This window comes from Coregonus lavaretus (assembly GCF_964263955.1).
Source record: "Coregonus lavaretus genome assembly, chromosome: 13".
NCBI classification, from domain to species: Eukaryota; Metazoa; Chordata; class Actinopteri; order Salmoniformes; family Salmonidae; genus Coregonus; species Coregonus lavaretus.
In genome coordinates, this window is record NC_140000.1 from 13,516,124 (window position 1) to 13,537,418 (window position 21,295).

A 21,295-nucleotide genomic window follows, 5' to 3' on the forward strand; every position below is an offset into this window, starting at 1 on the left:
GGGCTGGTCGAAATTGACACACACAAAAACATATTTTTTATATAAAAATAAAACAATGGAAAAGGTGACATGGCTGGCAGTCCATGGGCCAGTTAAAACAGATATTTTGTTTTAGCTTTTTGCACAATTTCTCTGTTATACTATCTATAATGAGCTTTTGGCTGGTCAGTGGGCATGGCTGGCTCCCATACCAAGATGGGCTGAGCTGAGGTCATTTAAACTCACATTCAAATTCAAACATGGCATCAGGAAAGAAAGCTGCTCCGACTCTGTCCACTTAGATCACAGCCAAGATCATGGATGGTAAAAAATGGAAAGGGTGCCTAGAAACATAGAAAGAGCACATTCTACATTGTCACGTCACTCAAAACGTCCTATTTTTTGGCTGGCTAAAACAATGATTTGAATCAAACAGTAAAGTGCACTATCATCATGATGCCTGTAATGAAAGTGTCTGCCCTGCCCTGCTGTGCCTGTGCCCTCGCTGGGGCCTGCTGCTGTGATGAGTGAGCCACTCTCCTCTCCTCTCCCCCAATGTGTTCGAGAGAAAAATGCCTTCTGATCATTTGCGTTCTGATCATTTAACATTTCAAAATGCAATTTGGGACAAACACAGCTTTGGAAGCTTCATCCCCTTGTTCTTGTCGAAGTGAGGAGGGTGTCAGCTTTCTGTAGCTATCATTTTTATTTCTCAACTTTCAGTATTCAGCTCAATAGCAACTATTTTACTAAAAATATAATTTATATGGCTTTGAGATACTGAGCGGCTCGCGTGCTAAATGCGCACCGGCTGTTGCAAGGACATACAGTGAGGGAAAAACCTATTTGATCCCTTGCTGATTTTGTACATTTGCCCACTGACAAAGAAATGATCAGTCTATCATTTTAATGGTAGGTTTATTTGAACAGTGAGAGACAGAATAACAACAAAAAAATCCAGAAAAACGCATGTCAAAAATGTTAGAAATTGATTTACATTTTAATGAGGGAAATAAGTATTTGACCCCTCTGCAAAACATGACTTAGTACTTGGTGGCAAAACCCTTGTTGGCAATCACAGAGGTCAGACGTTTCTTGTAGTTGGCCACCAGGTTTGCACACATCTCAGGAGGGATTTTGTCCCACTCCTCTTTGCAGATCTTCTCCAAGTCATTAAGGTATCGAGGCTGATGTTTGGCAACTCGAAGCTTCAGCTCCCTCCACAGATGTTCTATGGGATTAAGGTCTGGAGACTGGCTAGGCCACTCCAGGACCTTAATGTGCTTCTTCTTGAGCCATTCCTTTGTTGCCTTGGCCGTGTGCTTTGGGTCATTGTCATGCTGGAATACCCATCCCCAACCCATTTTCAATGCCCTGGCTGAGGGAAGGAGGTTCTCACCCAAGATTTGACAGTACATGGCCCTGTCCATCGTCCCTTTGATGCGGTGAAGTTGTCCTGTCCCCTTAGCAGAAAAACACCCCCAAAGCATAATGTTTCCACCTCCATGTTTGACGGTGGGGATGGTGTTCTTGGGGTCATAGGCAGCATTCCTCCTCCTCCAAACACGGTGAGTTGAGTTGATGCCAAAGAGCTCGATTTTGGTCTCATCTGACCACAACACTTTCACCCAGTTCTCCTCTAAATCATTCAGATGTTCAATGGCAAACTTCAGACGGGCATTTATATGTGCTTTCTTGAGCAGGGGGACCTTGCGGACGCTGCAGGATTTCAGTCCTTCACGGCGTAGTGTGTTACCAATTGTTTTCTTGGTGACTATGGTCCCAGCTGCCTTGATATCATTGACAAGATCCTCCCGTGTAGTTCTGGGCTGATTCCTCACTGTTCTCATGATCATTGCAACTCCACAAGGTGAGATCTTGCATGGAGCCCCAGGCCGAGGGAGATTGACAGTTATTTTGTGTTTCTTCCGTTTGCGAATAATCGCACCAACTGTTGTCACCTTCTCACCAAGCTGCTTGGCGATGGTCTTGTAGCCCATTCCAGCCTTGTGTAGGTCTACAATCTTGTCCCTGACATCCTTGGAGAGCTCTTTGGTCTTGGCCATGGTGGAGAGTTTGGAATCTGATTGATTGATTGCTTCTGTGGACAGGTGTCTTTTATACAGGTAACAAGCTGAGATTAGGAGCACTCCCTTTAAGAGTGTGCTTCTAATCTCAGCTCGTTACCTGTATAAAAGAAACCTGGGAGCCAGAAATCTTTCTGATTGAGAGGGGGTCAAATACTTATTTCCCTCAATAAAATGCAAATCAATTTATAACATTTTTGACATGCGTTTTTCTGGATTTTTTTGTTGTTATTCTGTCTCTCACTGTTCAAATAAACCTACCATTAAAATTATAGATTGATCATTTCTTTGTCAGTGGGCAAACGTACAAAATCAGCAGGGGATCAAATACTTTTTTCCCTCACTGTAGGTAGTAGCCCACAACTGCAAAGTTTTTTAGGACATTACATTTACTGTTGGATGAATACATGGCTAGCAGTGGATATTATATTTAGAGTTAATTATCTAGTAAATGTGTTTTGAGTTTCCACTTCCTCAGGTGTTGAACCCCAAATGAATTAGCCTATGAAATTAGTTAATGTTCATAAAGATGTATGTAATTAATCTCTATTGAAAACATTTTTTATCTGGAGTCTTATTTTGACAGTAAAACATAGCAACCAGAGTAGACCCCAGGTGATAAACCGAAGATTATCGACACAGACATTGCCTTCCTTTTACCAAAGCATTTTGTTTATGTCAGTCATTTTTGGTGACATTGCTACACAACGTTCCTGTAGATTGTTCTAAAACCATTATTTGGTCAACATTAATAGCCTATGCATTATGTTGATTCCTGCTGTGAAAGTATCTGCCTGTCCATATTTCGCTGTCTGCTCCTTTGTGAGCAAGCCGCTCTCCCTCCCCCCACTGTGCGCACCGAGGAGGGAGAGATGCATTCTGAGAAGCACAATCAGATTACTTTGCTCAAAATGCAATTGTGGGAAAAATACAGTTTTCAAAGCAACTACTATTGTTCTAGTTACAGAGAGGAGAGTCACAGCTTTCTGTGAGTATGTCATTTATTTCCCACCTCTTAATATTGAGTTCATGGCACCACTTTACAACAGGAGTAGGCTGTAGTATGGTTTTGTATGTGCTTGCGGAGCGGGGCAGAGCATGCCATTTGCAGTGAATAGGCTTACATCAAGTAGTTTAGGCCTAGCGCTGGCAAGTTTTTGAAGAACATTATTAGCCTACATTTACTGCCTACATGTCTATATAGCAACAATATCATATTTAGAGTCGTCAATCTAGTTAAGTGTTTTGAGTTCCCACTTCCTCATGTGGTGAATAATATAGCCTATAGGCCAATATGCACAAAGATGTCGGCAAATTCTCTGAAGAGCCTAAAATAAATCTGATCATTCTGGATCCTATTTAGACAGCTTGCACATCAAAATATCAATCATGCATTCCCTGGATATGTTGGATGAAATAGTTTGCTTTTTGAATCATAAGCTACCATCTAAGGCATCTTACTTGGTACTGGAAAACATTTGTCAGTTTTTGTATTATCGCAGAATAGCTAAATGTATCACGATATCACGTTTTGTCCATATCACTCAGCACTTTCCAAAAATATAATTTATAGTAATTTATCTCTTAAAAATGTGTCAATTTATCCCGATATGGATTTTTGTCCATATTGTCCAGCTTTAAACTATAGTCTAATTGTCAACCCAAAGTTGATCACAATGTGTCTTTTGATTGTCTACACCAGTCTAAAAATGTGGGCACAATCAGAATGTGGACAAGATCAGGACAAAGGATGCAAATTAGAACCAGGTATAAATGGGGTTTATGAGTGCTGATCTAGAATCACTTTGCTTTTCAGATCATATACAATTTGACAGGGGGGACAATATCAAGCGTCTAAAATTAGGAATGATATTGGGTGCGTTTTTTCTTTAAAAACGTTTCAAGTACATAGCATATGAGAATGGGAACATTTTAATAACTCAGAAATTGTGTTCTGTGTCCTGATTGACCATATTAGATTGAAAATCCCCATGCACTACCACAGCGATCCACTGGTGGCGCAGAGGATTAATGATTTTGCTGCAGAGTTGAAGATTGCAGGTTCAATCACACATTCTTTAACCATGTTTGTTTGTTTTAAACTGTGAAAAGGAGGCTCAGATATAATCTAATAAGTGAGGGGAAGGTTTTATTTCGTCCGGTTTTATAAATCCAGTCAGAAATGCAGAATTGAGAATAACTGTAAAAAATAAAACATTGTGTAAAAATTGACTTTTCAACTTTTTAAAAACACACCTGATATAATTCCTAATTTTAGACGCTTGATATGGTCCCCCCGTCATATTGTTCATGATCTGGAAAGCAAAAGTGGTCCTAGATCAGCACTCATAGTCTTGGATACTTTGTAAATATGAGCCCAGAAGTACACAGCATATAAAGAGGACGGGTGAAGTGATGTTGAATAACCCAGTTACCAGTATTTCCCTGTTAGTTATGTCTAAGAAGGCTAAAAAGGAAGCATGGAATTCCTGATTGACCGTACTGCCATGGCTATATATTGAAAAAATAAAATGTAATAGAGTGTCCTTGTTGGTTCAGAGGATAAAAGACATGAATCATGAAGTTGGTAAACTTATCCTAAATACATCCTAAATACAGGTACCATTTTATTTAGTTTTATCTCTGCAGGTTTGTAATCTGATTTATTATAGCCTGGTGGAGATAGATGCAACCACTCTAAGGCAGGACACATCCAGGTTGAGACTTGCTACCAACAGGAACATGGAGCTTATTATTGTTTCCTTTACATTGCATAATACCATTTCAAGAGTGTAGTGTCTAAACAGTTTATGACTTTGCTGACGTTTGCAAATGGTGTGTTAGAGGAAGTTGACTCAGCTTGCGGAAGCATCTGGAAAGCATTATAGGGGCCCCCTAAAATAGAGGAAGTCTGTTATGTGAAGGCCTGGGATTGGTTTATGGGAGAACCACCCATATCATGTTACATATTATAAATACCATGGTTGGAACAAAGGACGGAGAGGAACAACATATTAGAGATTGGGTCAGTTGTTCTCCAGATGTCTGCAGGAGTCTGTAAATTGACGCTGAAATCTTTGATGTAATAAACTATTATAATCAAGGACAGTGTCAGCGGATTTCTTGTCATCACAGCATAATTAGCATCGTTATCTCGACACTACAAGAGCTAATAGTCCATTCATATAAGGAGTGGAGAGGCTCTAGGCACCATACACCTGTCTACTCCTGGAGTAACTCCCTGTCAGAATAAAGTGTGATTAGAGGGTTAGGCAGAAGGCCCTGGGCCAGTGGGAGGTCAAGGATGAGGACTCTCTCTCTTTCAAGGACATGCTACCTCTATTTGTCTCTCTCCAGATGCTACAAAGACAGCATATTCCAAGGACCTCCAGTGCCTTTCACCAAATACCTGCAATCTCTCACGAGCACAGAGAAGTAAGCTCCACTCATAATAGTATACTTGATGCACTATGTAAACCTCCTTCGCTATGGCAGTCTGCCTTTGTGATGATGACATAGCATATTATCCAGGGCCATTGGTTGGATTTACTGTACTCACTCCAAAACTCATTTACATTTACGTCATTTAGCAGACGCTCTTATCCAGAGCGACTTACAAATTAGTGCATTCACCTTATAGCCAGTGGGATAACCACTTTACAATATGTTTTTTTTTCTTTCATTCTTTGGGGTGGGGTAAGGGGGGGTTAGAATGATTACTTTATCCTATCCCAGGTATTCCTTAAAGAGGTGGGGTTTCAAGTGTCTCGTGAGGGAGCTTGTGGTGCCAGAGCAGCGAACAGTTTTGACTGGGCTGAGTGGGAACTGTGCTTCCGCAGAGGTAGGGGGGCCAGCAGGCCAGAGGTGGATGAACGCAATGCCCTCGTTTGGGTGTAGGGACTGATCAGAGCCTGAAGGTACTCATGCTCTCTCCTCCCTGAAAATGTCTCCCAGACTTTAAGAAAAATTTACAGTGGGGAAAAAAGTATTTAGTCAGCCACCAATTGTGCAAGTTCTCCCACTTAAAAAGATGAGAGAGGCCTGTAATTTTCATCATAGGTACACGTCAACTATGACAGACAAATTGAGACATTTTTTTCCAGAAAATCACATTGTAAGATTTTTAATGAATTTATTTGCAAATTATGGTGGAAAATAAGTATTTGGTCACCTACAAACAAGCAAGATTTCTGGCTCTCACAGACCTGTAACTTCTTCTTTAAGAGGCTCCTCTGTCCTCCACTCGTTACCTGTATTAATGGCACCTGTTTGAACTTGTTATCAGTATAAAAGACACCTGTCCACAACCTCAAACAGTCACACTCCAAACTCCACTATGGCCAAGACCAAAGAGCTGCCAAAGGACACCAGAAACAAAATTGTAGACCTGCACCAGGTTGGGAAGACTGAATCTGCAATAGGTAAGCAGCTTGGTTTGAAGAAATCAACTGTGGGAGCAATTATTAGGAAATGGAAGACATACAAGATCACTGATAATCTCCCTCGATCTGGGGCTCCACGCAAGATCTCACCCCGTGGGGTGAAAATGATCACAAGAACGGTGAGCAAAAATCCCAGAACCACACGGGGGGGACCTAGTGAATGACCTGCAGAGAGCTGGGACCAAAGTAACAAAGCCTACAATCAGTAACACACTACGCCGCCAGGGACTCAAATCCTGCAGTGCCAGACGTGTCCCCCTGCTTAAGCCAGTACATGTCCAGGCCCGTCTGAAGTTTGCTAGAGTGCATTTGGATGATCCAGAAGAGGATTGGGAGAATGTCATATGGTCAGATGAAACCAAAATAGAACTTTTTGGTAAAAACTCAACTTGTCGTATTTGGAGGACAAAGAATGCTGAGTTGCATCCAAAGAACACCATACCTACTGTGAAGCATGGGGGTGGAAACATCATGCTTTGGGGCTGTTTTTCTGCAAAGGGACCAGGACGACTGATCCGTGTAAAGGAAAGAATGAATGGGGCCATGTATCGTGAGATTTTGAGTGAAAACCTCTTTCCATCAGCAAGGGCATTGAAGATGAAACGTGGCTGGGTCTTTCAGCATGACAATGATCTCAAACACAACGCCCGGGCAACAAAGGAGTGGCTTCGTAAGAAGCATTTCAAGGTCCTGGAGTGGCCTAGCCAGTCTCCAGATCTCAACCCCATAGAAAATAAAATAAAATAAATAAAATAAAATCTTTGGAGGGAGTTGAAAGTCCGTGTTGCCCAGCGACAGCCCCAAAACATCACTGCTCTAGAGGAGATCTGCATGGAGGAATGGGCCAAAATACCAGCAACAGTGTGTGAAAACCTTGTGAAGACTTACAGAAAACGTTTGACCTGTGTCATTGCCAACAAAGGGTATATAACAAAGTATTGAGAAACTTTTGTTATTGACCAAATTCTTATTTTCCACCATAATTTGCAAATAAATTCATAAAAAATCCTACAATGTGATTTTCTGCATTTTTTTCCCTCATTTTGTCTGTCGTAGTTGACGTGTACCTATGATGAAAATTACAGGCCTCTGTCATCTTTTCAAGTGGCAGAACTTGCACAATTGGTGGCTGACTAAATACTTGTTTTCCCCACTGTACATGTGTCCACCCCCCTATCCCCAGGTGAGTCTACTGGGCTATGAAACTCTAGCGCAGCGCATCAACAAACCTGCCACCCTGTTGTCAGCTTCCCGCAGACCATTCACTGAGGAAGGATGGTGTTATCAAGGCTTTCAAAGGCCACATTTTGGGGATGACCAAATGCAGTAAAGTTTTGTTTAAAGAACTAATTTTAATTTTAATTTTAATAAAACAATAACTTTTTCATAGCATGTTTGTCACATTGGTCTTCACGTTTACTAACTTCTGTGGTAACTTAAACATCAAGACAAATACACTTAGAGCTTATGATTCAACAGGTCTAAAATACAACAAATGCAAGTCTCATGTCCAGTGTGAAAACATTTTTATCCATGTACAGTACAAGTCAAAAGTTTGGACACACCTACTCATTCAAGGGTTTTTATTTATTTTGACTATTTTCTACATTGTAGAATAATAGTGAAGACATCAAAACTATGAAATAACACATATGGAATCATCTGGTAAGCAAAAAAGTGTTAAACAAATCAAAATATATTTTGTATTTGAGATTCTTCAAATAGCCACCCTTTGCCTTGATGAACTCTGCACACTCTTGGGATTCTCTCAACCAGCTTCACTTGGAATGCTTTTCCCAACAGTCTTGAAGGAGTTCCCACATATGCTGAGCACTTGTTGGCTGCTTTTCCTTCACTCTGCGGTCCGACTCATCCCAAACCATCTCAACTGGGTGGAGGTCGGGTGATTGTGGAGGCCAGGTCATCTGATGCAGCACTCCATCACGCTCCTTCTTGGTAAAATAGCCCTTACACAGCCTGGAGGTGTGTTGGGACATTGTTCTGTTGAAAAACAAATGAGAGTCCCACTAAGCCCAAACCAGATGGGATGGCGTATCGCTGCAGAATGCTGTGGTAGCCATGCTGGTTAAGTGTGCCTTGAATTCTAAATAAATCACAGACAGTGTCACCAGCAAAGCACCCCCACACCACAACACCTCCTCCTCCATGCTTTACGGTGGGAACTACACATGCAGAGATGATCCGTTCACCCGCACCGCGTCTCACAAAGACACGGCGGTTGGAACCAAAAATCTCCAATTTGGACTCCAGACCAAAGGACAAATTTCCACCGGTCTAATGTCCATTGCTCGTGTTTCTTGGCCCAAGCAGATCTCTTCTTCTTATTGATGACCTTTAGTAGTGGTTTCTTTGCAGCAATTCGACCATGAAGGCCTGATTCACACAATCCCTTCTGAACAGCTGATGTTGAGATGTGTCTGTGACTTGAACCCTGTGAAGCATTTATTTGGGCTGCAATTTCTGAGGCTGGTAACTCTAATGACTTATTCTCTGCAGCAGAGGTAACTCTGGGTCTTCCTTTCCTGTGGCGGTCCTTATGAGATCCAGTTTCATCATAGCGCTTCATGGTTTTTGTGACTGCACTTGAAGAAACTTTCAAAGTTATACGTTTTACACTTTTTTGGTTACTACATGATTCCATGTGTGTTATTTCATAGTTTTGATGTCTTCACTATTATTCCACAATGTAAAAAATGGTAAGAAAAATAAATAATAACCCTTGAATGAGTAGGTGTGTCCAAACCTTTGACTGGTAGTGTATATTAGACACATCACACGTGTGTCAACCAAAATATATATATATCCAATACAAGAATAAAGAATGGGACAAGTAGACAAATTGTATATAAGTCAGTGCTTGTGTTTGTATTAGATTGTATGAATTTGAGAGGTTACATACAATACATTGGCAGAATGGCTTTACTCGTTACTGTTATTCATTATTCACTGTGTTTTTATTCCTCATGTCACTTTCTATTATTATTCATTTTGTACCTTTATCTTTATCTCTGCATTGTTGGAAAATGACCCGTAAGCATTTCACTGTTAGTCTACACCTGTAGTTTATGAAGCACGTGGCAAATAAAATGTCATTCAATTTGATTTGAGAGAGAGAGGGACTGTTGCTGTACTCCCAGGTAAGGCCCTTGCTTTCGATACCACTATAGGCCCCAGTATTCAGTCAGGCAGCTTGAAGAGGATGTGCGTTACCATCCAGGCCCATGTAACAGCATGCAGTGGCATGATAGTGAGATGACCATAAATGCATTATGTGCTTTTCATCACCAAAGCAATGTTAGCATGAACAATTGAACCCTTTTGTTAGTGTGATTGATATATGAAAATTAACATAGAATATTCAGTTCATAAGCATTAACTGTAATACCCCCAGGGTCCTGTGGTGAAACGACTGCTGTGCAAGGTATTGGGCAACAACTTTCTTCCCGGGCCCATATTCACAAAGAGTCTTCAGATTAGGAACAGTGATCTAGGACCAGCTCCCCCTTGTCAATTTAATCATATTCATTGTGGTCTAAAAGGCAAAACTGATTCTAAATCAGTACTACGCTGAGATGCTTCATGAAAACGGGCCCATCACCTGAAATGCAACACCAAAAACATTAATAAGAATTAGCTTAGTCAGTCAGTAACTTAACTAACTAATGAAACACTCATGTAAATGTGCACAAGCCTATTCAGCCAAATTGCAGTGCCTTCTGAAAGTATTCACACCCCTTGACTTTTTACACATTGTGTTGTGTTACAGCCTGAATTTAAAATGGATTAAAGTAAGATTTTTTTTGTCACTGGCCAATTCAAAATAATGTAATAGTGGAATTATGTTTTTCAAAATGTTTACAAATTAACAAAAAATTAAAAGCTTAAATGTCTTGAGTCAATAAGTATACTGAACACAACATAACAATTTCAAAGATTTAGCTGAGTTACAGTACATATAAGGAATTCAGTCAATTGAAATAAATAAATTAGGTTCTAATCTATGGATGTTACATGACTGGGCCAGGGCTCAGCCATGAGTAGGCCTGGGAGGGCATAGGCTCACCCACATGGGAACCAGGCCCAGCCAATGGGGAGCCAGGCCCAGCCAATGAGTATGAGTTTTTCCCCACAAAATAGTTTTATTACAGACAGAAATACTCCTCAGCACCCCTCCCCCCCTCTCCCCTCAGACGATCCCGCAGGTATAGAAGCCGGATGTGAAGGTCCTGGGCTGGCGTGGTTACATTTTATCTGTAGTTGTGAGATCGGTTGGACGTACGTACTGTCAAATGTTCTAAAATTACATTGGATATGGCTTATGGTAGAGAAATGAACATTGAATTCTCTGGCAACAGCTCTGGTGGACATTCCTTCAGTCATCATGACAATTGCACGCTGCCCCAAAATATCTGTGACATCTATGGCAAGCCTAAATAAGTTCAGGAGTAAAACATTGCTTAAGTCACATAATACGTTGAATGGACTCACTCTGTGTGCAATAATAGTGTTTAACATGATTTTGAATTTACCTCTGTACCCCACACATACAATTATCTGTAAGGTCCCTCCGTCAAGCAGTGAATTTCAAACAGATTCAACCACAAAGACCAGGGAGGTTTTCCAATGCCTCGCAAAGAAGGGCACCTATTGGTAGATGGGTAAAAAACAAACAGATATTGAATATCCCTTTGAGCATAATAATAGTAAGCCATTTAGCAGACACTTTTATCCAAAGCGACTTACAGTCATGTGTGCATACATTTTTACGTATGGGTGGTCCCGGGGATCGAAGCCACTATCCTGGCGTTACAAGCGCCATGCTCTACCAATTGAGCTACAGAGGACCATGGTGACGTTATTAACTACACTTGGATGGTATATCAATACACCCAGTCACTACAAAGATAAAGGTGTCCTTCCTAACTCAGTTGCTGGAGAGGAAGGAAACCGCACAGGGATTTCAATATGAGTCCAATGGTCACTTTAAAAGAGTTACAGAGTTTAATGGCTATGTTAGGAGAAAACTGAGGATGGATCAACAACATTGTAGCTACTCCACAACACTAACCATTTTGACAGAGTGAAAAGAAGGAAGCCTGTACATAATAAAAATATTCCTAAACATGCATCCTGTTTGAAACAAGGCACTAAAGTAATACTGAAAAAATTTGGCAAAGCAATTAACTTTTGTCCTGAATACAAAGGCTTTTTTGCACCCTAAAATAAACATTGTAGAATCACCCGCACAAGTGGACAGTTTTGGGATCATATATTTTTTGATGTCCCCACTATGTTCTCACCAGACTGTTCCCACAACCTAATGAAACATTCTAGGAACCTTTAAAGAACAGATTAAATATGTTCTAGGAACGTTCTTGCAACATCAGGCGAATGTTTTATACAAACATTCAAAAATCATCAGCACGACTGGACAGTTTTTGTGTTGTGAGAATATTTGGGAACTTTCACAGAACAAGTTTTGAAATGCTGGGCCGTATATACATATAAAGTGGGTAAAACAGTATGTTAACATTATTAATGTGACCAGTGTTCAATGACTCTATGTACATAGGGCAGCAGTACTGGGTGGTAGCTGGCTAGTGACGGTGTCTAAGGTTCAGGGCAGGGTACTGAGCGGAGGCCGGTTAACCATCAAGGGAATTGTTAACTCACCTACCATCAGTCAGAGACAAAATATGGGAAGTCGTGATGGCAAAAATAAAGAAATCATTTTAGATGTCTCTGAAGGAGACCTTAGTCTCTGAAGGAGGGTGGTTATCTGACATGAACGAGCAAGAATTGTCAAACTACGCAAGTAAGTGATTTGGAGTTTAGATATTAAAAGTATCAAATGCAATGCTAACTTTCTAGTGATAATAAAATGTTCCTTATTCCTTCAGGTCCAGCACTGAGGGGAGGAGATGGGGAGTGAGAAATTACCACACCGTTTTCTTATTCATTGCATTTGGCTTGGAGGTAGGCTACAAATATAGATTCTGTATACAGTAAAAAATATTGTAGTCAAATGCAGTGGCAGTCTGTGCCGTTTATGAACATGGCCTTATTTCTATTACAGCATATTGGATGACTGTCATTCACATTCCATTCACCCAGCTCAATGTAACATCGATTGGTTTAGGCTACTACATGATGCTCAAGTTTTCCCTGTACCCATCATGAGGTTGATACAACCTAGCCTAGGAATTCATGTTTACAACGTAGGTGCACAGGTTGAGAGAATTTTGAGTAATCAAGGTGACAGACAGTGACACAGTCAATACCGCTTTGCACACTCTTGCCTGCATTTAGCTGATCTAGAGTATAATCATTAGTCCAACAGTTGCAAATGAGAGTTTCTATTGGACCAATTCAGGTATGTTTATCCCTGTTTCGTTCCGTTTGTGTCCATTTAAGAAACGTTTTTCAACAGAATCGCCACAATGAATACACACCTGATCACACGCAAACACAGTTAACTTTCATACCAGCCATATACAAACAGTTCATTGTATATACAATTCCTTCTCTATCTACACACTCTCCTCCTTTCACCTTTTCCCTTTGTTTGTGGACTTCAGTGCACAACACATCAGCTGTCTGTGACCAGGTGAAAAAAACTTTCCAAGCCTAACCTTCATATCATGACTACTAACCTCACACAGCCTACATCGTTGTCACGTCATAGTCAACATAGCTGCTAGAACCAACGCGTTAGTAAACCCGCTACAATCATGGACTACAGTGTACAGTCAGCAGCAAGCAGTTAGCATTTACACCGGCGGGCCCTGGTGGCTTTAAATTAATAAAACCAAAAGCTTACCTTGACTTGGAAGAGTTCCAGCCTTGGATAGCCAGCTAGCTAACATAGCATCCCTTTCTGTTTGAGCCGGGTGTTTGAGTAGGCTGAACTAACTAGCTGCATTCCATTCATTTACTCATATTCCTTGACTGTGTCCAACACCTCTGACTAACATTTCCCCCACTGCTATTTGAGTGATGGGAGTTGATGCCTCGTCATGGACTGCTGAGGTGCCCAGCTCAGTCTCCGGCCTATATGGCTCATGCATCGTGATTCCCTGCTCATTCAACTACCCAGAACCAAAGATAAAGCCCTTTGAACTCACTGGCATCTGGTTCAAAGGCGCTTATGAGGTTATATACCACCCAGACAGCTCCAGCGTCATCAAAGACTACAAGGGTCGTACAGAGCTGGTGGGAGACCTCCGGCAGAATAACTGCTCACTCAGAATCGACCCCCTCCATCACAGTGACAAAGGACCATTTACTTTCAGGCTTGAAATCAAAGATCATAGCAAAGCTTCATACAAAGATGACACAGTCTCCATTGCAGTGAGCAGTAAGTTTCCCGTGGAAAATTGACAAGGAAGATTTTCAAATGTATTAATTATAGTATCCTATTTAACCTAATGTTATCTTATTAGCTATAGCTTCTTGTTGATTATAATTGTAATGGTACAGAAAGGACAGACCCAAGAATAAGTGGAAGCACACTGCTATAACTGTTGTCATCTCTTAATTTCAGGCTCTCCAGACCCCCCCTCTCTGTCAGTGAGGGAGGAGGTGAAGGTGGGGGAGGAGGTATCTGCCTCCTGCTCTGTGTCTCACTCCTGCCCATCTGATCCCCCTCTCCTCACCTGGAGCCACTCTGGAACACCCAGCATCCAATCACAGCAGCAGACCAACGGCCAGTGGGAAGTGACATCATCCCTGACTATTAGATCCACCATCGCTGATAACAACCAGCCTCTGGTCTGCACAGCAGCGTACAGGGGAGGGAAGACAGTGAGAAGCTCCAAGACGCTAAATGTAAAATGTAAGTGGTCCACACCTGTGTGTTAACAACACTGTTCGGAAGATTTTCACTTTCACTTCTGTGAAAACAGAATATTTCTGTGAATATGAGGAAAGTGAAACTAGAATTAAACTTACATGATAAGGAAACTAAAACTTTGTCCACTCTTAACCTTTGGAAATTAAAATAGATTGAGGGCATGTGGTTGATCCACTGAATCTGTCCTAAGATGTTTATTACATAGTAATGGAATTCTTGCTAATTATGTTATTCATAGATGCCCCAGTGGACGTGAAGGTGGAGGGAGTGTCCAGTGTGAAGGAAGGAGACTCTGTAGAGCTGAGATGCTCCAGTGACAGTAACCCTGCTGTCCACAGCTACCGATGGCACAACAGCAGAGGGCCTCTGCCCACCACGGGACCTACCATCACACTGGAGAATGTGACCAGACTCACTGAAGCCCTCTACTGCACTGCCATCAACACAGAGGGACAAGGCCAATCCAGCTCACTGAAGCTCAGTGTAGAGTGTAAGTAGATCCAGAGTTAGTTGATTCATCCACATGTTGTCACTAAGGGGCATGTCATGTCTGTGTATATAATATTAAGACAATGCTCTTGAGGATGTAGTTAGCACTACATGTTCAGTTGAAACAACTGTTCATCATTCTCATCCCAGACCCCCCTGTGATCAAAGTGGGCTCTGCCTGCACTTCAGACAGCTCCATGATAACTTGTCTGTGCATTGTGGATTCGGAGCCCCCCGGCACTGTGGAGTGGTCTCTTCCAGCAGGACCCCTGCCCAGTACCAGGGTAGAGATGCATGGGTCAGTTACCATGGTGACCCTACAGAGGGCACTAGGCTTCTCAGAGACCGTCCACTGCAATGCCAGCAACACACAGGGCAATGCCACCTTGTCCTTCACTGTGCCCACAAATGGTAAGGGAAACAGTGGAGGGAAGTGTATCAATAATTAATTATTATTATGCTATATTTATATCATAAGGAATAGTATGGGTACATTGAATAAATCATATTTATCTGTTTTTGGACAGATAAGATGTTCATGCTGTACGTTTCAATTGGTATTGCTGCATTAGTGGTGGTAGTAATACTAATTATCATGTCAGCTTGCCTGTCGACCAAGAAGGGGTAAGTTACACTTTTATTTATTTTTGGAGGGAGTTATGTAGATTTGTGTTTCTTGATAGCTGTTTTGTTCTGTTTTGATATCTTGGCATTTTTCTCATCAGTGGAAGGAGTCATAGTAACCAGCCAATAACCAGTATGCAGGACATGGATGCAGCAAAGGGTGCTTCCTCAGATCCCTCACCATCAAGGTATTTTTCTACAGGCTGTTCTATCTGTGATCATAATGTATACATCCTGCTGAGTTGCTAAAGACTATTAGCCTACATTCACTCTTGTTGTGTCATATAAAGAGAATGCATCACATAGTGGCCCTAACTCTATCCACAGGAAAGAGCAGAAAGACTCCAGCAGTGAAATCCACACAAACTACTACACCAACGATCAGCTATACGGCAACATAGAGGTACTGTATGTACTGTAGACAGAGTGTGAATTACACCATAACATTCAGGGGGGCCTCTATTGAGTGCATTCGCTTGCCCGTGCAGAGTTTTTTTCAATAAATAATAAAGACGTAAATTAAACAGTCAAAATGTATTACCTTGCAATGTGGCATGAACACAACCAGTAATGATATTTTCCTCTGATTGTCAAACAAATCACTTCAAAAAGTAAGCTACCTGTGCATGTTGGTCCACTCAAAAATAATTACAGCATCCAAACTGTATGTAGTCTATAATTGCCCCATTTGATGAATGGAAATATACATCTCTTACAAAACACCAAAAAGTTTGCCAATGACATTCAGCGATTGCCAATGATTAGGACTACATTATTAGAAAAAACGGGATGGTCACCCTAACATCAGTTGCGGTCAGTGCCGTTTAAGATGAGGGAGGACGATTGTTTAATTTTTGTACGAGCATGGTCTTATTTCTATTACAGCATATTGGATGACTGTCATTCATAGTCCATTTTAGGCTACTACATGATACTAAAATGTTCCCTATACCCATCATGAGGTTGCTACAATCTAAAATATGAATGAAAGTTTACAACCTAGCTGCACAGGTCGAGAGAATAATGTGAGTAATCAAGGTGACAGACATTGACACAGTCAACACCGCCTTGCACACTTGCCTGCATCTAGCTGATCTAAGGTATAATCATTAGTCCAGCAGTTGCAAACAAGAGTTTCTATTGGACAAATTCAGGTATGTTTATCCCTGTTTCGTTCCGTTTGCTTCCATTTAAGAAATGTTTTTCAATATTATGGACTGAATGAATACACCCATGATCACCGCAAACACAGTTTACTTTCATAGCAGCCACATACAAACAGCTTGATAATTTTCTCATTATATATTTCCTTCTCGCATCTACACGCTCTCCTCCTCTCACCTTTTCCCTTCGCTTGTGAACTTCATTACGCAATACAACAGCTTCATACCATAACCGCAACACACAGCCTACATCGTTGTCAACATATTAGTTAACATCATAGTTAACATAGCTAACATTAGCTACTAGAACTAATGTGTTAATAAACCCGCTACAATCATGCAGTACAATGTAAATCAAGCAGTTTAGCAGTTACACCGGCGGGCCCCGGTGGCAATAAATTAATAAAACCAAAAGCCTTGACTTGGAAGAGTTCCAGTGTTGGATAGCCATAGCCAGCTAGCTAACATAGCATCCCTCTCTGTTTGAGCCAGGTGTTTGAGTAGGCTAAACTAGCTAGCTGCATTCACTGGCTAGGTAAGTGAAAGTGAAACAAAAAATATAATGAAATATAGCTATCTCTCTCTTCTCCTTCATTTTTGAAGAAATGTATTTGTTCAAAACTGTTCAACTATTGTCTTTCTATCTCTTTGAGTCAACTACTCACAACATTTTATGCGCTGCAGTGCAAGCTAGCTGAAGCTTATGCTTTCAGTACTAGATTAATTCTCTGATCCTTTGATTGTGTGGACAACATGTCAGTTCACACTGCAAGAGCTCTGATAGATTGGAGGACGTCCTCCAGAAGTTGTCATGATTACTGTGTAAGTCTATGGAAGGGGGTGAGAGCCATGAGCCTCTTAGGTTTTGTTTTAGAAGTCAATGTACCCAGGGGAGGAAGGAAACTAGCTGTCCTCCGGCTACACCATGGTACTACCCTGGAGAGTGCTGTTGAGGCTACTGTAGACCTTCACAGTAAACAGTGTGTTTTAATCAATTATTTGGTGACATGGATATATTTAGAATAGTTTTATCTAAAAAGGACACCTTTTTTATTGTTTCACTATTTTTATTTTTATGAAATTCACTGAGGAGGATGGTCCTTCCCTTCCTCCTCTGAGGAGCCTCCACTGCCTAACATACAAAGTCAACTTACTAGACTAGGTTACAATGTGTATTACCATAAACTTGAAATAGGCCTACCAGTAGCCAGTTATGTAGTGATAAAAAAATATGTGGGTAAACTCTGATTGCCGGTAAGGGGTAAAGAAATTGGTAACGCTCCCTATATTTTCAATGAATTGTTCGGAAAAAGGTGGGTAAACGGCGTTTACTTGCGTTTACCCTCCACTAGGCCTACACCACCTAGCCTACCCTCTCAGTCGAGGCAATTTTACACACATGTTCGAACACACGCAGAACAGGTAGCCTACATTCAATATAATTGAATCAAAACATGTTTTACACCCTAGTTCATGAGTTGTCCATAATTCATTAGTTAATTCTTTGATTCTTCATAGATCATGTGACATATAACACTACCTTTCTTTTCCTTACATTAATGACATTTATGACAATGTTATTTGTCATTATTAAGCATTTAACAATTGAATTAGAACATTGAACTTAAACCCTGTATGAATCATGAATCTTGGAGGTCTCGGAAAATGCACTGTAAGTGTAACTATGCCTACGTAACATTTCATTATGTTTCGCCGTGAAAACAGTTCTCATGGACACACAAATCCAAAATAATGTTTGTCCTATGGCATTGCAAAATCGAATGCTTCTAACCGAACGTTAAACTCTTCTAACCGAAAGAGTCACCTTATTTAATGCGCATTTGTGTCTAGCTGTAGGCTAGTTGTCTAGTGATATTGTCGACCATCATCAGCTGATCCAGGAAAGAAAACAATATGAATAGAAAATGATAAAGCTAAATAAATGTTGTACTACTTCTGGCCACAGATGGCACAGAGAACACCAGTACCCATGCGCACCTGAAAAACAAAGCAATTAGTGCTCTAAACAACTGACAAAATCAAACAATGATAAATCAACGGATAGATCTAATGCATTGGAATAAAAGCTATTTTTATCAAGGACGCATGGCAAAGAAATTGTGAAAATCAGGAAATACAAAGGAAAATCTATGCGCAAGGAGCTCAGCCGAGGCCAAAATTCAACACTACTGGGTGGACAGCACTGCCACATAGTAATAAATAGTTTAAACCATGACAGCCATGAATGTTCATTTCATTTGGAAGCTTTTATTTTCATATTTACCACTGTAAAACATATTTACCACTACAGTTTAAACAAATAGGAGAATGGTTAAATTAGCATTTATTAGAGACCCCCTCAAAGTTGGACTTTTGTTGCATTTAGGGGAGCTAATATCTCATTCAGGGGAGCTGAGCCCCCCTGGCTCCCCTTTAATTCACACCTTGACTGTAGGCCTACTGCATATGTTTACAGCTACTGTAGAGATGTGAGAAGAACTTTGCTCTAAATACAAAGGATTAAAATAACAATAGAGGTGTTGTTGTTGTTGTTGATGATATCTCTGATCTGGTTTCCTATAGTCTGAAGAGGATGGTGACCCATTCGAGTGTGATGGTGGAGATGATGGAGTCTATGCTAACATGTGAACACAACAGGAAGCATGTGGGAGTCTGGCTCAGAGGTTCCAGTAAAATATTTTAACCTAATGTAGCTGAGCTGGCGACTGCTTATATTTGTTAGCTATATGGTTCTCATGGCTAAAGAATATGGTACATTCTTATTTGGGTTGCGGCTTTGTGTTATGGATGTTACAAGGCTTTTGTTTTTATCTATGGGTTGGGTGATTCAGAATGAACCTGATATGGATGGCTATACAGTTATAATATTCGAGAAGTAAATATATATGATTGTCTTTGAAAAAACAGTCACCTGTAATTCACTTATGTGTAACTGACACTCAGGTCAGCACAGTGCTTCTGTGGCCCCCTTAAATGTACAGACAGATACAGTATAGTGTCATTTGTCAAAACAGGCCAGATTGAGATATACTGTATGTACTTGAGATGTAGAATTATAAACTACAGTACCTTGAAAATCTGCTTCAGATGAAATATGAACATGTGTAATTTTTCAACAACAGCATAGATCAAATTAAAAAACAATGTGTTTCATTGCATTTTAATATAGTCTGTAATGTTTGTTCCTGAATCTCCCAATCTACTACTGAGTTATTTTTCATCCTTATTTTCTACCACAGTTTATGTTCTTACTGTGACACTCTGCTCCACATTGATCTGCTGTGTGGGGAAAAACAAACATCTATTATCATCATAAATCAACTTCATAAATCAAGTACAACATTTTTTAAAGGTCAAGCAGAAGTCTCCCCTTGTCTACCTCTTCTCAGGGGTCTTCACTAGTTAACACACCCACAAAGTCATAAACCAACATATATCTACAAATTATCTTCTTAAAATCTGATTTCAAACCTAACTCTAACCTTCAATTAAGACCAAAAAGCACATTTTTGTTTTTATAGATTTTTTACGATATAGCCCATTGCATTTGTGGCTGTGTTATCTGGTTGAAACTCTTCTCAGGTCATGGTGGCCTCTGTAAATCACCACATCTCCTCCTGTTGGTTTGTAGAAGGTATTACATCATGTGTTTATATGAAATAGGAATGATGAGCAATAGGAGTAGAGGGCTGAAAGGTGAACAAACCCAATGCACCACCAGTTATATCTGGTCTGCTATAGATTTACATCAAAGATTGTCATGACAATTGTGTTGTAGATCTGGATCACAATACATGGTTTTGCAGTAAAAGCCCATCTAGACAATGTATCCCAAAGTGATCCCCTATGAAGTTATATACTCTGAGTACAAACAGCATAAAACAACTACGATGTAAAAGATACACAAGGGAAATGCTGCACTCAAATCATTATTTTGGTATTTTACAATATTTTCAATTTTTTTTATACATTCTGGAACTTTGAGGGTTCATGACATAGCCCCGATAGTAATTTAATAGGATCTCTATGGCGATTCTGATCCAACCATTAATACGTACGTTGTTGTGCCCCTGGCCTAAGAGGATGGAAGTTCAATGTGTAGCTAGATGTAGAAGGCTAATGTTAACTTGGTAACGTGTCCCATGAATGGAAGTTAGGCTAGTGAGCAAGCATTTTAGCCAGGTAGCCTAGGACAAAAAAGCTTGTATTGTATGACAGAGTGATAGACCGTTTCATCAACATGAAAGAGAGGAGGATTGCATTGGTTTCTCTACAAGTAGGGTGAGTCAACATGTTTGTCTACTTGCACGAATGCACACACACACATACACACGCAGAAATCAGAACCATGGACAGCCACATCATATTCTTCCCCAGTGATTTTACCAACACCTGACAGCAATGCCTTTATGTCAGGACTTACTATACACTTGTGTTTACTCTATTTAAATATGTACATTTTGCAGTATTACAATGAGATTTTACACACTGGCAATTTTATTTTCCCCCATTTGTTTGAGTTGGAATTTCCCACCCAACTCCACTTTGCACATGGAAGTCAGGCTTTCCTCTTGACTATATGACTACAGTACCCAGAATATGAATATATCAGATATG

General features: G+C 40.5%; 1 protein-coding gene across 3 annotated transcripts in view; it reads left to right on the top strand.

Moving 5' to 3' along the window:
- The window catches only part of LOC311139187 (B-cell receptor CD22-like), a 28,206-nt gene extending 8,367 nt beyond the window's left edge, over window positions 1–19,839 (top strand). Inside the window, exons 1-10 of one of the 3 annotated variants that reach the window (XM_084174080.1) lie at window positions 5,431–5,501; window positions 12,430–12,505; window positions 13,524–13,886; window positions 14,073–14,363; window positions 14,620–14,871; window positions 15,021–15,281; window positions 15,398–15,494; window positions 15,596–15,682; window positions 15,822–15,897; window positions 19,241–19,839. In XM_084174080.1, coding sequence (XP_084030206.1) covers window positions 12,451–12,505; window positions 13,524–13,886; window positions 14,073–14,363; window positions 14,620–14,871; window positions 15,021–15,281; window positions 15,398–15,494; window positions 15,596–15,682; window positions 15,822–15,897; window positions 19,241–19,306 — 1,548 coding nt within the window. In that variant the 5' untranslated portion in view covers window positions 5,431–5,501; window positions 12,430–12,450 and the 3' untranslated portion in view covers window positions 19,307–19,839. Of the gene's footprint in view, window positions 1–5,430; window positions 5,502–12,429; window positions 12,506–13,523; window positions 13,887–14,072; window positions 14,364–14,619; window positions 14,872–15,020; window positions 15,282–15,397; window positions 15,495–15,595; window positions 15,683–15,821; window positions 15,898–19,240 lie in introns of those variants that run through there. The other 2 variants (XM_084174081.1, XM_084174082.1) reach the window with 2 other exon arrangements.
- The last annotated feature ends 1,456 nt before the right edge of the window (window positions 19,840–21,295 follow it).